This window comes from Semicossyphus pulcher, unplaced genomic scaffold (genome assembly GCF_022749685.1).
Source record: "Semicossyphus pulcher isolate SPU_LCO1_2020_fin unplaced genomic scaffold, fSemPul1.0.p SCAF_8, whole genome shotgun sequence".
NCBI classification, from domain to species: domain Eukaryota; kingdom Metazoa; phylum Chordata; class Actinopteri; order Labriformes; family Labridae; genus Semicossyphus; species Semicossyphus pulcher.
Genome location: NW_027211759.1, coordinates 18574228 through 18597691, shown reverse-complemented (window position 1 = coordinate 18597691; position 23464 = coordinate 18574228). Strand labels below are relative to the sequence as shown.

The following is a 23464-nucleotide window of genomic DNA, read 5'->3' as shown; positions in this document are numbered from 1 at the left end:
TATAAAAATTAACCTACTGTCATGTATAGAAATGATCTATAGAGTCCAAAATGGGTTGTTTTGCCAGGCTTTAAATATTTTAATTGTGCTGTAAAGTTGGGCTTTTGAATATGGGGCATAATGGGGATTGTCTCACTTTTGGAGGGAGCCTCAAGTGGCCACTTGAGGAACTGCACTCAAGGTTTTTGGTACTTTAGTACTGGCTTCATTACTCCGCCCCAGAGGTTGCCGCTTGGTCACAAACCCACGGAGAACATTCAGTTTAGTCAATTTTAATGTTGTGATCCGTGTGAATGAATAATTTGTTGGTTCACAAGTGAGCAGGTTGCTTTGGCATCAGCGTAAAAAGGCAACTGTGGTCCCCTTCTGTCTGCTATCTAATCCGTTTTACAGTGATGAAAACAAACAGACATGTCTATCTCATAAATAACATAGTTTGTCTTGATTTAATTTTATTTTTCCAACTATGTTTGCATGCAAAGTGTGCCAACACAATATTTGACCAATCACAAGACTGATTCCATTCGTTTACAACAATATGATGTGCGAGAAAACAAGGGCTCAAAAGCGCAGAGCTCAGATATATGAAGCTCTTTATGTTTGAACCTGTTATACAGACATGGTTTTATAAGAGTTTTAATTATATGTCATTTTATGTCCGATGATTATAAGATGTTTAAAGTAGCCAGTAGTCGTGGAAGGTAATTAGACACACATGGGTTGCAGCGACACACAAGCTAAAGGTTAATTATAAGGGGGATGGGCAGGGACCCTTTTGATGGCTCACAGCTAAAGAGCAGTACGGTCACAATAGTAAGTGCCCATTTAGAAAGATGAAACGTTACAATTTCAAAGGCAAATTTAGTCTTTTACTCAACATTTTGAGGAAATGTAAAAACACGTATAACAACACTATGTAATTGATGAATCTTCAATGAAAAATGGACAGACATTAAAACCAACTGGTCCAATTTGAACATTGTTTCTTCTTCTTCTCTTCTGATGTACAACAAGTACATTTTGTGCATTGGTGCAGATCTTTATGAGGAAATATAATGATTGTTTACTCTGTGTGTATGTGTGTGTGTGTGTGTGAGAGTGTCTGTTTGCCTTATCATTTCATCCTGATTCTGTTTGGCTCCAGTTGCATGATGTCACCCAGAAGCTGACTTGAGGCTGTCAGCAGAGGTTTCAGTGTCCACCATGGTCTGGCAGCCCTGAGAGCACTAGCGGCTCGCTTGACCTTTGACCTGGAATCTGGAGCCCTCACACATGCCCAAAGTTATTTTTCGTGCATGCGTATAAGGACACAAACAGATTTGATGTCTATTAATGTTCCTCCACTCCAACAAATTTACATTTCCTTTAATTAGACCTGATAATATTGCCTCTGGAGTTGATCAGATTTTTTTTCTATTGTACTCAAATATGAAATCTACTGCTCCTGCCTGCGATCAAATCATGACTTTAAACCATCACTTGACCTTTGACCTTGTCCAGTCCTTTTTTCTTTGCAATCTGCTGCATCTTGTCCACAGATTTTGATCCCAATCATGTCATTTTCTAACATCCAGATTATTATAATTCTCTCTACACGCGCCTCAGTCAAGCTGCTCATAATTGTTTTAAGTTGGTTTCGACATGATGCTGCCAACTAGAACAAGCCGTCTGCCCCCCTTGTTCTTGCATTCCTCCATTTGCTTCCAGGAAAACTCAGAATAAGCTACATCATGTTTATTATGTTGTTTAAAACGCTGCATGACCTTGTGGCAGTTACATTTCTGATCTCGTAATGCCTCATTTCACTTCGCGACAACTTTGATCCTCAAATCTCGATGCTTTATCCATCTCCCGCTTCAACTATGAAACAAACGGTGATCGTGCATTTTCTTTTTTTAGCCCTAACTCTCTGGAATCGTCTTCTCACATTTAACTACTTTCAAAAAACAATCTTTTTAAGCCTAAGTCTTTTTATAGATCCCTTGACGGGGTCCATTCGATCTGGCCCTGGAACAAGCTGCTTTCCACTCCTCTAAAGGAAAGCTCTGCTGTCCTTAACCAGACAACAAACCAGAACTCCATGTTAGAAGTGTTTAGTGTCAATAGTGGGAAGTATGGTCTATATGTGATGCTTTACCCTGCTTAATAAAAGTCTGGTGTGAGTATAAATAAAACATGATGGATGGATGCCATCAAACTTGGCCCACAAAGTTCTGTCTGGGCTCATTTGTGCTCAGACCAATCTCCTGACTGGGGATCACAATGCCACCAACGTCTGGTCCAAAGCCAACCAATACAATGAGTAAAAGTCAGAGAGTGTATTCAGAGATTCAGAGGGTATCCAGGCTGCAGTCTCGTGACAACAGGTATAACTGTTACAGAAATGTCTGTAATTTAATGGAATGATTTCTCTCGGAAACCTTCTCTTGTCAGCCCTCTAGAAAAGTTCTCCACATGCAAATCAGCCCTGAAGAGAATGACACATGAGAGATTTTAGAGAGTAAATCCGGTTTGTACTCACTACAGGCCCAAGTGTTACAGTAGACGGAGTCCACCCACAGGTTTGCAGCTCCCGTGTCAAACAGCAGCTGGAAGGACCGTGGGGGGGTGTTTCAGCGCCGATGGCTCATTAGTAGGTGGTCTGGGCAATGCACGAGTAGGACGAGAAAGAGAGACGGGAAAGTGATTAAAGAAAGTACAAAGCCATCTGTCAGTTTTTACTTTCATCAAAATTTTGAGCACAGTATGCAGCAGTCTCACATTGGAGTAGTTATAGCTTCAGGCTACATGTTGGAAGAGCCAGGGAGCTGATGTAGATGGTACCTGAGAGCAGGATCCTGTTAAAGCTCTATCCCTGTTCCGCAGAGGACCTCAAAAGTACAAATCTGTTCTCAGATAAAACTGTATTTTTTTTTTCACCAAACCTGCACAGAATTGAGAAATACACTTTCCTTTTTTGTCTATTCCTCTGCTTGCAACCAGAGTTTTTTCCCATATAGATACACTATTGGAAATGTGTCTAATGTGCCTAAAATGCGATATCATCTATTGGCTAGCACACCAGTAATTGCACCGATCGGATAATCAGATTTTTTGCCTGACAAAAAGTTGACATGTCTCTTCTACAAAACAGTTTCCAAGACAGCAAAAACATATTACATGGCTGCCTCTAGAAACTACTGTTTTAAAGTGTCAAAGAAGCACAGATCTCAGGTATGCCAGCATGTGACAAAAAAACTACGCTAGTTAAAGTGATAATTTTGAAGATTTCAGTTTTGTTCTCTTTGGCGGCACCTTTGGCGATAAACGGTAATTGCGGGAGCACACTTCCCAGATATCCAGACAGTGTTGCATGTGTGACGTCCACGGTTGGCTCTGGTTGTAACTCTTGATTTTCCTCGCTGACGGTCGCTTTCCTTTGTAGACTGTTTGCCTTCATCTGAGCTGAGTTGTATCTGTAGTTATTGTAGGAAAAGCAGCCGCATAGCTCCGCCTACCCTCTCTGGCAGACCAACCACTGCTGGGTGATGGAAAACGCGTCACTAACTGGGCGGCGCTTGTGATTTTTTCCGCGAATGTCGCCACAGACACCCAGTCTGTAATAATACTATATACTGCAAATGTAAAGGCTTTCATCAGTGGGCCATAGACTCAGTCACCATTGTGTTACCTCATTCGGCGATAGACAGGGACTTAATAGACATTTATTTAAATGGAAACCTTTGAGATTATCACTTTAAAGCTCGCAAAAATATCAGAAAACTGTAAGTATAAGTTATAATTAAACTGGTAAATTTATTTATTTTAAAAGTTTATCATTTTTACCCTCTAATATCTCCACAATGATTAGCATTAGCATTTTGTGTCAGAGGCACCTCGTTGTACAGTAAAGCAGAGCATCATGGGGGAACTCTCATTACAGTGACTTCTTCATGACCCCCTTTGTTTTTAGATGCAGGATGTCCTGATTGTCTCTCCGGACCCGATGACATTGTGTATTCCCGACCCTATATGACTGTGTGATGTAAGCTTGCATCCATACGTAATATATGGGGTGTCCTTTTCTAAGTAGGAAATCTGCAATGCAGCATTTCCCTCATCACATTGCTGTAGAAGTGAAAGCGTGCTGAAACTAATGGGCCAAAGATGAGATGGAGCCTAATCAAGAAAAGTTGCAATGCCACGGCTCATTACAGAGACATATACGCTCCCCTGCTGTAAATAGAAGTTCAGAAACTCTGGTGGAAAACGATAATAAATCACTCTTTAATAGCCACAGTATAGCGTACGATAAAACTCAGCTAACTTCATTTGAAATGTTGGCATTTAATTTCAGTTCTTTATGTGTTTTTGTTCTGCACCACTGGAATGTGTAATGTCTTTATTGTGTGGATTGGAGGATAGAGCACATGGGTGTTTGTGTGGCTGCCTGTGTCCAATAAGACACTGAGCCCCAGGTGGATGATGACAAGCCATGAGTTAGTGCAGGTTCCCCCCACAGCAGGGCTCAGTGTGTGGGCATGAATCAATGAGAAAATACCCTCTTCACTGTCACTGATGATGAAACAGACATACTGCAGATAAAAAAGATGTTTTCTTTCTTCCCAACATGTAGTAAATATTCGGTGTCTCATGTGTTTCACAGGCCTGCCCACGACATTAGCCTGGAGGAGTTTGATGATGAAGATCTCTCTGAAATCACAGATGACTGCGGGATCGGACTCAACTACGACTCTGATCCGTATGAGAAGGTGAGGCCCTCGCGTTGCTAATATGAACATGTCTGTATGCATGTAAAGCTGCACTACATGTGTGCAGTGTAAGACATTTCACTGTTTGCAGTCTGTCAATATTGCATGAATTTTATGTTTAACTTCCTGTTTCCTTGTAAATGATCGTCCGTAGGTAAACAGCTCATCTGTTTGTTGTTGCTCTTGCACGTTTGCTTCTGGGGGACTGTCTGTCATAGTTTATTAATCAACCTGCAGGTATTACAGGCAGAATAAAGCGAAAATGTAACGTCAAACGAGCTGTGAGGACGAGATAAAGTATTGAAGGTGACAGAAAGACAGAAAGGTAGAGACTGACCTGGTTTGTTTGGCTGTTTAATGTTGAGAAATGCTCATTTGCATATGAGGCTCTTATATAAGCTTCTCTGTCAAATACGTAGCTTATACCGGCATTGCATTAATAAGCATAAGCCTCAGATATCCATAAACGAAATGAGAAACATGCACGGCTTTGGAGTGCTCTGATCATCATACAGATCAGCACCATACACCCTTCATATCAGGACACGCTCGCTAAACTCTTTGGCTCATAACGGAAACACTAATTAGCACTTCCACTTTCAAGTGACTCTGTTCTGAAGTACATGCAAATAATTGAGTCACCAGCCGTATCATCCCACATGTCCGAAGAGCTTAGACCTTAATTACACAATTTCTGGGAGTTATTATCTCATATCATCTCTCTCTCTTCCTGCGTGTCTCTCTCGCCAACCTCTGGGATGTAAATGTTTTATGGTGGTGGCGTAGAGCCACGGCTGCAGCAGAGGGTGGGTGACCCAGTGCAGTTTGCTGCTATGCAGAGACAACCTCCCTCCCTTCCTCTCCCTCCCTCCCTCCCTCCTTCCCATGTGTCTCCCTTCCTCCCCTGCTATGCAGAGTGTTGCTCGGAGACGGAGCTCAGATTCCCTCCTTCCCCTCCCGCTTAAAGCTTCCCCTCCTTCACTTTCTCTCTCTCTCTCTCTCTCTGCTGAGGTGACTGGGAGAGGGGATTTAGCTCGGGGATGGTTGCTTCCGCGGGTTAAGCTCTGGGCATAAATCTGCGCTTGATATTTTGCCTCCTCCGCTATAATCCAACAACAAAACACATTATGGATAGCTAGCAAAGCCCTGCTGTAACAGAGCTGTTTTTCACGTAGCAAGTGAGAGAGAGAGAGGTGATACAGTAGCCATACATCAGCATCCTCTTTCTCCCCTCTCTCTCCGCACACACACACACACACACACACATACATCAGACACACATCAGCAGAGGCCCTGACTGGCCCTGGCTCACTTCACAAACAAGCCAGCGCGGGGCAGGGACGGTGTCGGTCCTTGTTAGGGTTCATCATCACCCAGAGGAAGTAATCTTGCTGACATAGGAGGGAGAGGACACACGCCCAGCTGCCCTCTGAGTGTGTGCGTGCCCATCTAAATAACGGAGACGGAAAGGCGACACACACAATTTCACGCACAGTGTCTTTCACATGGTGTTTGATTCTGCCTGCATCAGTAGGATGGCTGATGCTCCGTCAGCTCATCATCATCAGCAGTCCCTCATGCGCGGCGTTCTGCTGATGAAGAGGGAGGCTTTGGTTATCATGTCAGAGCGAATCTGTCATATTGGGCAGCGTGTCTTTGATGTTAAAGAGGAACAGCCAATCTAAACAGTGAGATTATCCTCCGGCCCCAATCCCCGGCTCTGATTAATTCCAATTCGTTACGGGGTTCAGGTCTTAAGCTGCGTGACCCTTCAGATCAGTACTTAGCCTTTGTGATTGGAGCGCACACATCCATGCGAACAAACACAAACAGACACACACGATGCTTTAAAATGGTTCACTCTGATATCTGAAGCTGGAGGAGGCAATTAAAGGTCGATCACCAATGTTTGATTTTCTATCGCTGAGGAAATCGCTGGCTGAATACTATCTGCAGATGTCACAAGGGGTTAGGTTTGAGGATGTGTTTTCAGCCGTGTGATTTGTTTTTGCTCCTTGACCTTTCTTTTTTTTTTTAACCACGAATATCAACGAAACAAGATAGAAAGATATGCCCCCCCAAAAAGGAAGCCCCTCTCTTTTTCCTCTCCTCAGTCTCACACACACACACACACACACACACACACACACCCTGCTGCTCTCTGCTCCGTCTCGCCCCTGATTTTTCACTTCCTGTCTCTTTAACATCCATCTCCTTCTCTCCAGAGCCCCTGGTTGAACACCATGAGCACATGCATAATTCAGTATGTGACAGGGCAACGGTGTCGGTGTCTCAGCTGTGAGCGCTCCTGAGTTTAAAATGCGGAAATTAGGAGATGCGCTGATAGATGGAGGCCATCACTCACTGGGTGGTCTCCATTAATGGTGGGCTAGGCAACATCTGTCATGATTTTCAGCTCAAAATGTATCCAGATTACAGGCTATATTTGGTACATGGGCTTTATGGGGGCACATATGCACACACATTTAGTACTGTAATTGTGCAAACTTATCAGAGGGAAGGGATGTATATATGATGAAAATGGTAAATCGTTTTAGAGTTTTAACTGCTCATGAAGCAGACTGAAATAAATACTGACGCCTGTTTATGACCTACAAAAGCAAACAAGACCTGGTCGGTGTCAGGAGAAGCACTGATTCACAGTGGGTGATACGTTTAGAGAAAAAGAGTTAAGAAAAAACATTTACGCATGTACACGTCAGGATCAGCGAAGAGAAAATGTCATGTCCCACTCTTATGTTATGAGTTATGCCTCTCCTTGTTTCAATTATTCCCTGCTTGCTGTTCCTCTTGATAGATTAGATTACAGCTATGTCCACAGGGGTCGCCAAAATCCCCTCAAACCGAAAGTCCCTCACTGTAGCTCCAAGTTTCTGTTACTTAAACAGTATTGCCTGAGTGATCTAATGTGGCTTTACAGGTGTATATAAAGCCCAACCATACATCAGTGAACATATAGCCAAGAATTAAGGATGTGGGGGAGCTGGTTTAGCTCCGCTGGTAGAGCAGGCGCCCCATGTACAGGGAGTACAGTCCTCTTGCACTGATTGCAGGTTTGACTCCCGGTCTGCCGGTCATCTCCCACTCTCTCCTCCCCATGTTCCCTGTCTTTCCTCAGCTATCCTATATACAAAAGGCAAACAAACAAACAAAAAAAGAATTAAGGCTGTGAAGAGGACCTATTGAAAGTACAACACCCAGTTAAATAACAGAATGCTGAGTGACAGCAGCATAGCCGCAGCATAGAGGGACAGATACCTCCTGCACATCCATAGCAGTTGGGCAGAATGGCAGTCAATGTCAATCAACGGCTGGATGTTGGTATCGTTTTTCTTCTTTGGCACCACCACGACTAGACAGCCCCTTTTTCTGTTGACCTGCTCACTGAGTGTTAGCTCTTAACAGATCACTTAATTATCAGACTGCGCTTCTCTTTTCTGACTATAACGAGGGGGCCCTGGGGTCCACTTAATTTGCAAAGCCATGCAGTCACTGTTTGCTCTAATTAATGCCCTCAGTTTCTCTCATCTGGTCAGCTCAGTAAGCAACTTGGCCCCCAAGGTGTCCTCTCTGCTGCCATCTCACTATATGTGTGCAGCAGCAGCAGCAGAGTCAGGAGGTGAAGGTTTAGCCGTGCTGAATGAGCCTGCGGTCTGCTAATTAGAGATCAGAGAGCCGGTCTGCCTTCTTCTTTTGTTCTTTTATGTTACATTGAAATCGCTGCATCTTGAAATGGTTTTGCAGAAGTTTCTGTACAATTGTTAGCTGTAAGCATATCACTTTAAAAATAACAATAATGTGTGGATTATTGCAGCTTGTTTGCTGTGTGTAAAAAGTCATTCAGAACGCCTCACCTGCAAGCAGGAAGGGATTGCTTACATAAGTCTGCTGGGTGACAGAGGAGCGACAGTCACAGGGCTGGTTGGGATGTCCTTGGGAACCAGAGACCATGGGGATCGATTCTCACCAACACACAACTTTTATTTATAGTTCCCTGTTTTTCTTTAAGCCTGCATAACTGCCTGTCTGTCAGGTGGCCTCAGTAAAGCACGTCTCCTGACACTGCACATTATTCTCCCCGGCAGATGTGGCATTTTCACAACACGGCTGATGGATCTTGTGAACTTATGGGTCACATATCATCAGTGATGGATTATAATGGGTCAGTGTGAGGAGACGGCATTCTCAAGCTTGACAGTAGATTATTAACTGAGGGTGCATATAAGGTGGATTCACACACAAACACACGACTCAGACGCGTTTCCTCACATCTTAACATCTAAATCACAGAAAAATCAAACATTTTAATGAGAAAAAATCTACATATTCATGTGTATTCTCTGGGTTAGAGATTGCTTGTGATCTCTGTGGCATAAAGTGGATGCACCAGCCGTCAGCAGAATCGTGTGCGGTGGATGGGCGAGAGAGTGAGCCTCTATTAAAATGCCTGCACTGAGAGGCAGGGAAACTGCTGTGCTGTTCAAACTGCAAACCAGATGAATCCACTCTTGTGTCAAATTCAAAGGAGGAAGAGATAATAAGAAAAAAAACACAAATGTTTGTTTTAGTAGCCTCGCATCATATTAGCATGAGAAAAGCTTTTCACTCAAAGCTTTAAGGCCCATCAGGAAGTGATGATGTCATATTTGTCTGCCCTAGTACACCATTGCGATTGCCTTTTCGTCCTTTCAGGAGCTACTTCATGGACCTAGCTGCATTAATATATCTTGTGTCTCGCAAACAGAACACACACAGGCCTGTGGAGGCGTGGTCAATAAGGCCTCAATATTTAGTGCACCACTTTCCAGTAAAGCTGCTGAAACATGAGAGATGTCTGATTGATCCACTCTCATTCCCCCTCCTGGTTTTCTCTTACACACACACACACACACACACACACACACACACACACACACACACACACACACACACACACACTATCTCTATATCCTTTCACCTTTATCTTTTCATGTGAAGGTGGTAACGCTTCTGATGCTGAAGGCTGCTCTTACAATCTCTGTCTCAAAAACCGGCGGCAGAAAGAACATGTCAGCAAAATGTACTGTGACTGTTTATGCGCACTCTGTTGCATACTTGCCCACTACAGTGCTTTGATGTGTGTGTGTCCGTGTTTTACAAATGCCCTCTGTGTAATCAAAGAACATTGTGCTGCATGCTGTCCATCTGTGCTCTCCTGGTTCTATTCATCTCCCAGACAGGCCAGTTCTTGGCAGAGCATTTAAATGAAAATGGAAGTAGTGTACAGTCAGTAGAAGGTGGCAGATTGTGTTGGCTTACAAGATCATAATTTCCACTCTTCTGTATGATCAGAAGATGCTTGAACATGTGTGGCTATTATCTGTGAAATATAACGTGTAAAAAAAAAAAAATAGAGCATCCTTTCTTTATTCCTCTGATTGTTCCCCAATACAAGTCTCTCTCTCTTCTGGCCTCAGGACTCCCTGATTCTGGAGAAGAACGACATGCACCACCCAGTCTGCTCCTTCCAGGATGATTTCCAAGAGTTTGAGATGATTGACGACGAAGACGATGATGATGAGGACGAAGAGGACGAAGATGAAGAGGTCGACCCTGATGCACCCCCATCCCCCTCTGCCTCCCCACCTCTCTCCCCGACTCTTGGTACTCTAAAGAGCAGACCCACCACACTGAACCTCACCACTGCTGTGTCGCAGGTAGGCAGCCTGAAGCTCTGATCCGACACACTCGACACACAGATTATGTTTCGTTCTTAGCCTTTGTTACAGTACTGTACCTCTTTGTTGAACGTCCCCCTCTGACTTTTCTCAAAAGGATTCACTGAACAACAACAGCAGTTTGTCCCCAAAGAAAGGAAGCTGGCAGGACTCTTTACACAACCCAGCCTCGCAAGGTAAGTACATTATCAAGAGATGGCGCAGAGTAGATGTCTTTCATTGTTTAATTCGCTTAGCTGTTATAATGCCAATCATTTAAAGGCATCACACAGAGTTAGAAATTAATTATTACCTTTACCTCCAGGTCGTCTGTCTCCAACCCACTCATGTCTAGAGGACGGTAGCCATGTGACAGGCCACTGCCCCGCCTCTCCAGTTACCCAGGCACCGGGGTCTCAGAGCAAAGGTACTCCCCAAAAACAGACCGGGGAGGGCGGGAACCCCCAGTCCCCTCACAGGCCCCTGTTATGCGACATGGAGGGCAACAGGCGGGAGAGGCCCGAATACGGTAACAAAAAGGCCAGCCCAGCAAGTTTAAAGCTCATTCCATTAACATCAATGTCGTCCAGTGCGGTGATGTGAGATGAAGTGACGTGATGTGAATTTGATTTGAACATGTTCAGCAAAGTCAGGCCAATTTGTGCTGGTCCACTGTCAGGAATCAAATTAGTGCATTTCTAATGAAGAAGCGATTGCTGAACTTGCTCATCCCACGTTTCTTTTTTAAGAAATAGATGCAGCTTAAATCTCCCTTTATTCATCATTCTTTCTTTAACTGTCTGAATTGCTCTAGTGTCCACTGCACATCCGAACGTCTCCTTTCTTTGTTTCCATTCTCTGCATCATTTACTTCACGATCCTCTATGTCCTGTTTTTCTTTCTCTCATGGCCTGTCTTGTTTCCCCGCACCTTTGTATCTTCACAGGCTCATTTGGTCAACACAAGTCCCACTCTTGCTCTGGCAATGTTCCTGAGCCAAAGGCAGACCCTTCAATCCAGACAGCAAGGGTACCCTCTGTCGATGAACACTCCCAGTGTTCGGACACAGAGGTGGACCATGACCTCAACAGCCACCACAACCACAAACACTCAAACCAGCGTGCCACTGACACCTACACAATTACCAGTGAGTCAGGTATGGAGCCCGAGAACGACCTAGACCCAGATGGAACCAGTCACTGCTTGTCATCCACTGCACCCATGGGAGTCAATGACGGTGCTGATACACCCTTGTCTGATGAAGAGCTGGAGAAGGACTTTGACGTGGAGTTCATGTGTAAGGAGACCTATGATATGGTGTGCAAAGAGAATCAGTCGTCATACATTGAATTCCCCTCCATTGAACCCTCTGAGCCGGCCTCCTTCTCCAGCTACTTGTCCTCCAGCCGCTCAGATGCCCTCGACCAGTCCAACATGTCACATGCTTCAGCAGTTTCCGCCATGGAGGCCGCAGCTAACGACTCCACCTCTCCATCCTCAGACCCAGGGATAGCAGACATGAACCAACAGGGTTACATGACTTCTGACCAGGACAAGGACCTCAGCTCTCCAGGCTCTGACTCTGACATTGAAGGGGAGATAGAGGCGGCATTTGCCTGTGGAGGTCCGGTGGTCTCAAACATGATCTCCTCCATCTCAGAGACAGAGCTGGACCTGACCAGCGATGACAGTAGCAGTGGGCGTTCGTCTCACCTCACCAACTCCATTGAGGAGGCCAGCTCACCTACATCAGACCAGGAACTGGACCCGGACACTGAGTTAGAGCAGGACAGTGGCATTGTTGGACTGAAAGCATCCCTACTCCTGGGCCAGCCTGACCCAATCAAAGAAGGGTCTCCTCTACCCTCTCCTTCCCCTCTACCTTCACCCACCATTGCTACGCCATCGCCTATCGACTCACCCATCTTGCCTCCTGAGTCCTACGATGATGGTCAGGCTTTGTTGGTGCTGCAGCATGTGGACGATGAACTGTCCTTTGAGCACCACGCTGACCCAGACGAGACTCTTCCTCCAGCTCAGCGATGCGAAGACAGCCTGTCCAGACAGATGGTGCTGCAGATAGAACCAGACCACAGTCTAGAGAGCTTCAAACGCTCCTTCTACCTGCCGGTGGGACCCAGGCTAATGCCCAGTGCGGATGAATATGATGGAACCAGTGAGGGAGAATCAGAATCAGAAAGTGAAGATGACCTGAGCGAGAACTCAGACTCACCCTGGCTGCTCAGCAACCTGGTCAACAGGATGATTTCAGAGGGCTCTTACCCAATCAGTTGTCCTGAGGATTGCTTCAAGAGGAAGGTCTCTGTGTCAGACACCATCTCACCATCTTCAGACATAGGAGAAGGCGATGGTTTCAATGATGATGACCAAGAGATGAAAGCTGGAATTGAAGGATCAGAGGGAGAAGAAAAGGACAGTGAAGGGTACAGGAAGGATGGCATGGGACCAGGAGAGAGGAAGACGTCTTTAAAAGAAGAAGGAGTGAAAAGTCCTCGTCTTTATATGAGCAATCCTACCAGTGACACCATAACCCCTCTGACTGTGGAGCGCTGTGCAAACAACAGTAGGGGAACTACAGATTTCAACTCCTCGTATGCCACTAATGACTCAGACAAGAACTACACAGACAAGCCATCTAAGAATGCCGGGAGACAAGAGGAAGATGAAGAGCCCAACAATGACTTGATGATGCTAGAGGGGAGGAAGGATCTGGACTCACCAAGCCTCAGTGAGAGTGTGGTCAGTGACAAAGACGAAGGACGAGAGACTGAGCCCAGGCCAACGAGCCGTTCCTCAGCCTCTCTTGAACGTATCACCGAGGTTAAACACAGCCTGACACTGGACATACCCACCGCCCAGACAAACCGCTGCTTCAGCCTCACCTACTCCACAGACAACGATGAAGAGGAGGACGACGGGGACTCATACCCATTCCTGGATGGCTTGAGGAACCAGTCCTACAGGGGTAGTGAGTTAGAGCTTGACAGTTCACCACCCATTGATTCAAGTGTGCAAGAGCGTCCCTTATCGGACAATGACCTCCCACTGTGTGAGAAAGATCTGACTCTGAGGCAGCCGAATGAAGATGATGGACTGGCCTATGACTCCATGAAGTACACACTAGTGGTGGATGAGAATACAACGCTTGAACTAGTCAGCCTCAGAAGGTAAATACTAACAATAATACAAGTTAATGCTAAAACTAAAATTAAGTATGCATCTGATTTTAAAATGAGCTCTTTAAAAAAAATATATACATAGAGAGAGAGAGAGTAGTGTTTCTTGTTTCTAAACACCGCTCATGGCTGTCTAGCTCCAAATTGAGATTTGAATCCTATAAATATCTTGTCCTCTTAGGTGCACCTCTGTTCTGAGTGATGACAGCGAGCTCTCCACTCTCTGTGACGAGGAGCCTTTGGGGACAGGAGAGGTCAGTTATGGTCGGGACGATGACGAGGTGAGGCCGGAACTTCTCAGTTCTTCCGAAGATTCCTCTCCTGAGGCTGACCTCCCATTCTCCAAGAAGTTTCTCAACGTGTTCGTCAACAGCACCTCCCGCTCCTCCAGTAAGTTGCTCTTCAGACACTGCACCCTTTGGGAAAACTGTCAGATATGTAAAGATTAAAGGATTACTTTGACATTTTGGAAAATATTTTAACGTTTTACTTTTTTTAAAAGGGTTGGATGAGAAAATCTCCTATAAAAAAACTCCTATATCTGTAAAACTATAGCCAGGAGATAGTTAATTTAGCTTAGCTTAGCATAAATTCTGGAAACCAGGGAAGGAGCCATCATCCATCTAAAGCATACCTAAAACAACATTATATCTTGCTTGTTTAATTGAAATTAGGTTCATATGTAATAAACAAGCAAACTATTATAAGTGAATTTCAGAGGGAAGGTTATTTTGACACTTTGGGAGAGCTAGCTATCTCCAGTCTTTATGCTACGCTAACTGCTTTAGGCTTCTTCATATTTAACATACATGTATGAGAGTGGCGTTAATATTTTTATTTTAATCAAAGCAAAAATGTCTAAAATTGAGTTTCCTTTTACTTAAGCAACAGTAAATTAGAACAGGTCATGGCCCAGCAGCATTATTGCAAAACTGTCCTTTTAGGGCCCTAAGAATAAATGTGCTGCATTACAGTATAACTAATCACTGTCAGCATGATACATTAACATGTGATCTAAATTTGGCAGGGAGCCCACACAGGGCCTATGGGAGGTCTCTGCTTCCCAGTACACTCATCATCAATCAATGCTCTCGCTTCAACATTCATATCCCTAATGAAGGGTGATTTACATAATGAAAGGCTCATTACAAAGGCTTTCCTTTTTTTTGGTAAATTCAATTAGCCTCTATTTGGACTTTCTTTCATGAAGTTTACATGAAAAATGTTGTTTTATTTAGGGCCCTTTTATGCTTTCACTTTAATTTCTTATAGGATGTTAAAACCATCTCAGCAGTGTCTTTTTGTGATGCAGGCACAGAATCATTTGGACTTTTCTCCTGTACCATCAACGGAGAGGAGAGGGACCAGACACACAGGGCAGTATACAGGTAATACAACCTACAGTATACTACATTCTGACAATGGGACATTAGTGGTAGCATTGTATTCCAGCAGAATCTATAAAAAATTTATATTTGTTTTTGTATTGCAAATTCCATTTGAATCATTTTTTAACATGATTTGTGTCTTGGTGATAAGTCCTTATTTCTTTCGACAATATTTCTTTGTTTGGTGGTTTTCAGTGTGATGTAGGTGTCATGTAGCCAACACTATCACTAATTATGTTAGAGAGGGGGCAGATGTCTAGGCAACAGCTGATCTCGAGAGCTGCCGGGTAGCCATAATAATAACATCAGCCACCACCTGTGTCTGCGCTCAAGTGTTTGCAAAAGCAGGAGAGAGAGCTACATGCACCTCCCTTGTTTACACGTACAGGTTGTGCATGTATAATTATGTATTTGCTCTACCACAGTCCTTTTTCAGTAATTATGTCCCACATTTAGAGCCTTTTGTTTCCCTGTACACCTCCCACCATTTCAATACTCTTCTCTCTCTCTCTGCTCCCAATGGGAGTCACCTGAAACCCAAACAGATGCTAACTGATTAAATGAACTGTAGTCTATTGGGAGACCAGCTGCAGGGATGCCATGTAAGGGCACAACGTTTCACAGTTTCACTGTTTTGTCCTCCCCATCCCTGCTGCTCTCTTCAGGTTCATTCCCAGACATGCAGATGAGCTGGAGCTTGACGTGGACGATCCTTTATTTGTGGAGGAAGAAGAAGATGACTACTGGTACCGAGGCTATAACATGCGGACGGGGGAGAGGGGCATCTTCCCTGCCTTCTACGCCAATGAGGTCATAGGCCAGTCTAAGGAGTTGTTGGGTGAGTAGAGAAAAACATCAACTCTGGTGTCTTCTGTCTCATTGTGAACGTCAGAACAATCACATGTTTTTGTATGTTTGCTTCCACATTATATCGTGCAGGAATGAAAAGAAACCCAGCCTGGATTGAGACTTTCAGCGTTCAGTTTTTGGGCTCTGTCGAGGTACCTTATCACCAAGGCAACGGCATTCTCTGTGCAGCCATGCAGAAGGTAAGCTGGAAACAACAAAACACACAATCCAGCAATACAGACACAAACATGTATGCTTATTGGCTCTTAAAGCATGTTAGTTTTAACCTGGAAATATATTCTCTCCGTTAGATTGCGATATCGAGGAAACGGACGGTACACGTGCGACCTCCTTCTCTGTGTGAATTAGAGATCAGCTTGCAAGGAGTGAAACTGATCATGAGCCTGGAGGATGAATATGACACCCTTGATGAGGTATGAACTAATAAATAAATAGATGTTACTCATGTCAGTTATCCCTCGAACATACAAAAGAATTGCATTGATGCTTTGAAGTAACTTTTACTTCTTTCTTGTCAGTACGACAGATGTAGTCACTTCTTCCAGATGAAGAACATCTCGTTCTGCGGGTGCCATCCGAGGAACAACTGGTAAACAAGCACGCTGGTTTTTCGGCCCTCACGTTGTCAGTGTACGGTGTACGATCCAACCCTCATTTTGTTATGTTGTTTTCTTCTGTTTGCAGCTATTTTGGCTTCATCACTAAGCACCCGATGCTGAACAGATTTGCTTGCCATGTGTTTGTATCCCAGGAGTCCATGCGACCTGTAGCAGAGTGTGTTGGGTGAGTCCTAATCGCATTACTATCTCAATTTGTCTGTTGCAAACATAAACCGAGGGACTTCGCTGTTTTGTACGTTTTTTGTGAGTGCATGTATGTACGGTTAAACAATGATCGCAGTCTTAGTCACGTCTGAGTCAGCCATAATGGGTTTGAATAATTAAAGATACAGATTGCTCACTGTCTCTGGAGGCAGCGAGGGCCGACAGCAGAGTATCGGGATGGGCAGGGCTGTTTCATCCATCAGCCTTCCTGCTCTGTTTGGGAGAGAGACACAAAGACAAGGGCAGAACTTGATGAAAAACAACAACCTCATTCATTCAGCAGGATTGTGTTTGTGTTTTTGCACTGGGATTATTCTAATGAAGCAGTCTTTGTGTGTGCAGCAAGCAGCCATTTCTTGGTAAACAGTCAGAGCGTGACTGTTAAATCTGTTACTACAGGAAGGATTACTATGAAGGGATGTTTCATAATAGCTGGCAGGTTGTACATTAGTCATGCTCTCATCTGTGTCTGCAGACGAGCCTTCCAGGAGTACTACCAGGAACATCTGGAGTACGCCTGCCCCACCGAGGACATCTACCTGGAGTAAGAAGTGTTGCAGTGACGACCTCCTTCTTTCTCCTGAGCTTGTGTATGATCATTGAGTTTGCCACCAGAGGGCGCTGTCAGTGGGAGTCTTCTCTCCATTGTAAAATACTCCTCTAAACTGGGATCTTCATTTCTACAGTACGCTTGGCATTTGACTGATTTCATCCATCTCTCTCTCTCTCTCTCTCTCTTTGTTTATTTCCATCATCTTGATGGATCGATTGCCTGTTTCTTTGATCTTTTTCTATGATATGAAAACTAAGACGCTGAGCACCTGTTTATTTAAAGGTTCCTCTTTTGAAATGAAAAACAATATACCTACTACTGCGGTTTCACTTTTCAATGCATGGCTAGTAGGATAACTGCACACAGAGACACCAAGAAATACACATATCCTAGTGAATGGCAAGCAGCTCAACAATCAGTAAGGGAATGGTGTGGAATTTACTGTAAATATGTATTTGTTCAATATTGACAAACTGCTCATTTGATTTCTACTGATAGTGACATTGGAGCAAAGTAGAGAGAGTACAGTGAACTGTCCTTGGTCCGAGCTTACCCCTGTGTTGCGTACAGACGTAGTGTGTGTTGTAAATACGTGTATAGAAAGTAGACATACAGGCGCCTCATCCAAACTAATTAACAAACACACAGCTGAGTGGTGAAAGGGGTCTTGTTTTGTTGGAGTACCTGCAGGTGTAAGAGATTTTAGGGATGTAATGACTTGGCATGACCTTTGAATGTCATCAGCCCTGCAGATATTTTATTCAGCTTGGATTAGGTGCAGTAACCGTCAGCACATCGGGATGATATGACAGAACTGTTTAACTTTTGTCCAGTCCTCAAAAATGGCACTGCTTGCTGACCTTCACTGCGGGGAGCGCTCATAGGAATTCATTCAACTGTTAAATCCGCAGATCATAGATCACTGTATGCTTTGATATGACTGGTGTGACGTTCAGGTCAAAGAAAGTAACGGCCTGCTGAAAAGCCATATTCTCACACCTCTGACTGTTTAACTCTGGTTTTCGGTGACATCATAGTCTCTTTTTCTTTGGCTAGTTTCATTGAGGGGAAAAGGAACGGCGATGTCGGCGATGTTTTCACTGACATGGGACGTTAGGAGAGTCCTGCTTTTACTCAGTCCTGGTATCACAATGTAATCAAACCTTTAATAAAGCATTCAACGGGAGGTTTTATAGTTATGTAAATGGTTAGACTTTGATTTTTTTTTTTTTAAGTGTGATGGATAAAAGGAATGGCTTCATATTCTTACTTTTACATCATTCCCACTCTACACAATAACCTGCTTTGGGGTTATTGTAGCATACCATAGCTTACATTCTAGCACCTTATACAGGAGGGGGTATATTTAAAAAAAGGATGCAGTCACAAAAGCCATTGGGATTGTTTTGTCTGCTGCTTTCAGCCGCAGTCCACAGAACAAACACCTCACGTCTGCAGGATTTCACGTCACCTGAATGATGCTATGGCCGGCGGGAGGTAGGGCGTTATTTACATATGTATCGCTGTCAGTTAGATCATGTATATACAATAGCAAATCTAAGATAGTGCTGTGTCCTTTATGTTGAGTATGTTATGAAATTAATATGTACATTAAAAAGAAATTTTAAAAAAAGATCACAAGCAAGACAACAACCCCTGAAAGAAAAGAAAAACACATAAAGAACTGTGATCTTATTTTATTTCAGTGTCTTATGTTTCTACACAAGATGTTATCTCAGTATCCGTCACTCATTTGGGTTCCTGCCAGCTCCATAACTCTCCACACACAGGCTTCAGCTGCACATTTAGGGCACATTTGTGAGCTGTGACATCATCAGTGTGTGACACACCCACCGGACTACCGACCAATCTGCTGTTAGAGCTGAATAGTGAGTCAGCTGCCACTCGAAAACTATTATTACGACTTGCCGATTATAGAAATTGCCTTTGAGCTCCAACAGCGTCACCTATCTCTGATCTGTATCTCTTTGCTTCTGAGTTTGTTTTTCTATCTCGTTACAGCCGAGTTATAAACCCTTCTTTCCACACAGCTACACAAAAACAACCTCTGAGGATGAGCTAGTCCCATATAGCCGCTGAGACCTACATAAACAGTTAAAGCAAACTTTTGACTTTATTACATTAACAAGATTCTTCACTGTATACCTAGAGCAAAACAGTATGTGACAGAACAAACATATCCTATCTTGTATCTTTAAAAACAAGGGACTTGTAAAATTCCAGGGAAAAACTGAAAAAATGACAAAAAAATCACTCTGCCTTGTCATGGGTTTGGTCTTATGAATAAAATATATGCTTGATGTCCGAAAGCTTTACTGTTGTCGTCATTGTTTGGATTATGTATTGATTGTTTGTGTGATTGAAAGATGTTGCAAAAGCATTTTCTAGTTAAAAAACGCACATGTAGATAAAATGTTGATTTTAAAACATGCATAAAGCTTTAAAAAAAATCATATAAGTTAGGAAACTTACAGTACTTGATTATATTAGTTCAAATGTAGTCAGCAGTAACAGTAGGAAAATAGTCCCCTCATTGAGGAAACAGTTTGTTCGCTAGTTCACTTCATCATTATAAACAGTAATGAAAGCATACCTGGCCACAGGAAAGTAGTGATGCATCATCAGATAATTTAGCATCAAATTGTGGTTTCAAAGATAAATAATGCAAAATTAGTGCAATACCTCCACCCCTTCACTCATTTGCTGTGTCCCGATCCGGGGGCTGCATCCTTCGGCGTATTTGAAGGCAGATCGCGTCACAGTGGTTCCAATTCAAAGGCTCCTTCAGATGAGGCCGACAAATGCGTCCTCCTTTTCCCGGGCCACAAAGGATCCATCGGGTCCTTCGAGGCCCAAAGTAGCATTCAGGCCAATTCAAACGAGCTGGCGGACTCTTACACGGCTGAGGAAAACACTTTAAAATGTGAAAGTTTTTGGTTTCAACTCAATCGAATAGCGAGCGTTACACATGTAAAAAAAGAAAAAGAAAGGGCCCTTGAAACAAATTATCTTTAAAATAATCGGTTGAGCGTCCCAAGAGTAACGGCGGGTGACGCAAACAGGAAATCCTCTGTAGACCAGACCATCTCATTTCAGTTCAGCTTTAGCTATCTACTCTATGAATGGCGCATCCTACGTAGCCCACCTCATTCGAAGGCTGCAGCCCCTGGACTGGGACACAGCTATTGTCATTATTAGTAGCTGTGCTTATTTTCCCGTCAGCACTGGCAGCACGTCGGCTTCGGGCTGCACTGAGGATTGCAGCAGGGCGCCAGGTTCGGATCCTCTCCTTTTGATATCTGGCTCTCTCCAAACACCATGGAGGCCTCAAACTGCACCTTTACCTTCTTGATCCTCTCCAGCAGCTCTTTGAGGTCGGGTCTGTCCTCCAGGGGGAGAGGGTAGCTCTCCGAGGGGTCAGACTCCAGGTCAAATATAAGAGGGGGGTCGTGGGCCTTCAGGACTGCAAACACTTGGCATGCTGGGTCTGGGGTGGTACTGCTGTGTGAAGCACCTGACGCACAATAATGGAGAGGCAGAATAGGTAGAAATACCTCAGATCTGACCGTGTGATCACAGTGAATTCTAACAATTTGTGTTCATGAAGTTTACTGTACCTCGAGTAAAGAAGTGGGCCTTGTACTTCCCTAACCTGAGAGCAAACAGGCCGTACTTCTCATTAGGATCTGTTGGGTAGAACATCATCGTCTCCCTTTTACTCTGCAAAAAAGGTATTAAAGATTAAAATAAGTAAATTGGCTTGGTTTTTATATTATTATACAACAATTACAAAGGATGATGTATGATGTCACTACCTTTCCTTGGTGGACAAGGATGTCTGTCATATCCACCCCATCCAGCACCACCTGGGGGAGTTTGCCTCCTGCTAGACTTGCAATTGTGGGGAGGATATCTAATGTGCTCGCTATCTCATGAGTCACACCTAAAGAGATGCATACAGAGAAAAAAGAGCAAGCGGCTCATTCAATTATTTCATAGTGGGATGTATTTCAACAGTTAATGCCTGAAATGTATGACATAAGCGGAGGAACTTTCTGGTCTTTGAAAGGGAAAAGTGATCGTAGTTCAGTTTAGTTTTAAAATCTACATTTTATGTGCAGATGATTAAGAGGTCTTACCTGGCCTGATGGTCCCTGGCCAGAAAGCGATGGCAGGCTCTCTCATGCCCCCCTCATATGTGGTGCCTTTCCCACATTTCAGAGGGCCGGCGTTACCTCCACGAGACATACGCATCAGTTCAGGCCTAAACACAGAGACAGGAAAAAAACACCACTTGATAAAAGATAACAGAGTAAAATAAGATATGAGATAGAATGAGAGTGACTTTGACTATGTACAGGATCATCTGCATTTACAAAAGCAGGTGCAAAAACCAACCCATTGTCCGCAGTGAACAAGATGAGTGTGTTGTTTATCACTCCTGTCTTCTCCAGGGTTGTTAGTAGGTTTCCTATTGTGTTGTCAAACTCCAATAGAGCATCTCCAAATTTGCCCCTTAAAGACCTCCCAGCTGCCCCTGGACCTGCGTACTGGGGGTAGTGTGTGTGCTGCAGGAAGAGGTAGAAGACTAATTACAGTTATATGTACCAAATCGACCTAGAGTAACCAGAAGAGTTACATACTACACTGATTCTAAATGTGATCTTGCTTGTAATCCACAACAGACTGCTTTGTCACTTACATGGGAAGGATAGTAGAGGAAGAATGGTTGTTTTTTCTTGACTGATGTCAATATAAAACCAGTTGCAAAGTTACTATAAGCCCTTTCCAGGTCGAGGAAGTTGACTGGTTGCTGCTTTATGACCTCATTGTGCATTAGTGGGACAGTTACGGTGCCAACGTCACACAATCCATAACACTTGACATCAGGAGGGAAACAAGTCAGGTTCTGACAGGGGCCCTGTGAAAGAAAAAATAGGGAAAAAGAGACGAATATCAAATTAGAAACTGCTGCTTACTGTGAATCATTTGAAGCTCAGGAGGAATATTTAATCGCACTGACCATGTCGTGGGAGTAGGGGATACCCAGGTACTGGTCAAACCCCTGCCTGGTAGGAAGAAACGTCCCGTTGGCACCCACTCCTAAGTGCCACTTTCCCATGGCAGCGGTAGCATACCCCAGAGGTTTCAACACTTCAGCAATGGTGGTCTCATTGAGAGGAAGGCCGCCTCTTGAGCTGGGGTACAACACTCCTGGGTAGACACCTGAGCGGGTCTGATAGCGCCCTGTCAACAAGGATGCCCTGGAAAGCCATGAAGCAAAGAGGGGTTTAATTCGATCAAAGGCTTCAGTAGAATACTTATTTACAAATCTTTAGATCATGTTTATTGTGGACCAACCGTGACACACAAGGTTAAAATGAATTCAATATGTGGATGACAGATGCAGGACAGGGCAGAATGAAGGAGTCGATCTATATGTCTATTTTCTATACATTTCTAGCTTTTACAGACAACCAGCTGTATCATATTGTGTTGGTCAATGTAAGACCCTTAATTCCACCTCGTGCACTGTGTTTAAAATGTGATGATCAATGCAAGGCAGAGCTTGATTAAGGAGCATCACTGTTTTAGTCAATTCAAGTTTATTTGTGTCATAATCACTAAGAACCACTTTTAAGTCATGCTGCTAAAAAAACGAGATCTCATTCCTGCAGGTCAAAAGTTATATACAGGCTCTTAGTCTTATTCCTTAGTCTGCTCTTCTTACATGAATGATTAACGATTTCAGCCAGTGTAATGCTGTAATACATCCTGGTTCTTCCTCTCAGACACGGACATTAAGCTGAATAACTGCACTTAACATACTGTACCTGGACGGGCTGCAGACCGGGCTCGTGCAGTAGAAATCTGTAAACCGCAGTCCTCCCGCTGCCAGACGGTCCAGGTTTGGAGTAAGTGAACTAGGGTGTCCATAGCACCCCAAGTCCCCAAAACCCAAATCATCTGCGAAAAGGAGCACGAAGTTCGGCGGTGAAGCGGAGCAGGAGCAAAACAGAAAAACGTTCAAAGAGAGAAGACGGAAGTAGTCCATTATTCTGCGAAGTCCTCCTTTTGTGTTTCAGTGAAGGTCATGGTAAAAATGAGGAACCGTCAGGTCTATTTTCATGGGTCTGCTTCTG

The 23464-nt window shown here is 43.9% G+C and overlaps 2 protein-coding genes across 3 annotated transcripts in view; one reads left to right on the top strand and one right to left on the bottom strand.

The window, feature by feature from the left end:
* mapk8ip2 (mitogen-activated protein kinase 8 interacting protein 2) overlaps positions 1 to 19338 on the top strand; it is a 26507-nt gene extending 7169 nt beyond the window's left edge. The window contains exons 2-14 of one of the 2 annotated variants that reach the window (XM_069686017.1): positions 4646 to 4751; positions 10229 to 10468; positions 10587 to 10665; positions 10794 to 10895; positions 11415 to 13656; positions 13847 to 14055; positions 14978 to 15053; positions 15719 to 15891; positions 15993 to 16102; positions 16214 to 16336; positions 16442 to 16512; positions 16608 to 16706; positions 17223 to 19338. In XM_069686017.1, the coding sequence (XP_069542118.1) occupies positions 4646 to 4751; positions 10229 to 10468; positions 10587 to 10665; positions 10794 to 10895; positions 11415 to 13656; positions 13847 to 14055; positions 14978 to 15053; positions 15719 to 15891; positions 15993 to 16102; positions 16214 to 16336; positions 16442 to 16512; positions 16608 to 16706; positions 17223 to 17295 (3703 nt within the window). In that variant the 3' untranslated portion in view covers positions 17296 to 19338. Of the gene's footprint in view, positions 1 to 4645; positions 4752 to 10228; positions 10469 to 10586; positions 10666 to 10793; positions 10998 to 11414; positions 13657 to 13846; positions 14056 to 14977; positions 15054 to 15718; positions 15892 to 15992; positions 16103 to 16213; positions 16337 to 16441; positions 16513 to 16607; positions 16707 to 17222 lie in introns of both variants that reach the window. The other variant, XM_069686016.1, reaches the window with a different exon arrangement.
* Positions 18983 to 23464, bottom strand: arsa (arylsulfatase A). Its single transcript, XM_069686018.1, has 8 exons — positions 23156 to 23464; positions 22345 to 22585; positions 22024 to 22242; positions 21720 to 21889; positions 21461 to 21585; positions 21137 to 21264; positions 20939 to 21041; positions 18983 to 20835 (listed from the first exon to the last, which is right to left on the bottom strand). Exons 1-8 carry the CDS (start codon positions 23374 to 23376, stop codon positions 20540 to 20542), a joined length of 1503 nt encoding a protein of 500 aa, XP_069542119.1. The 5' UTR covers positions 23377 to 23464; the 3' UTR covers positions 18983 to 20539.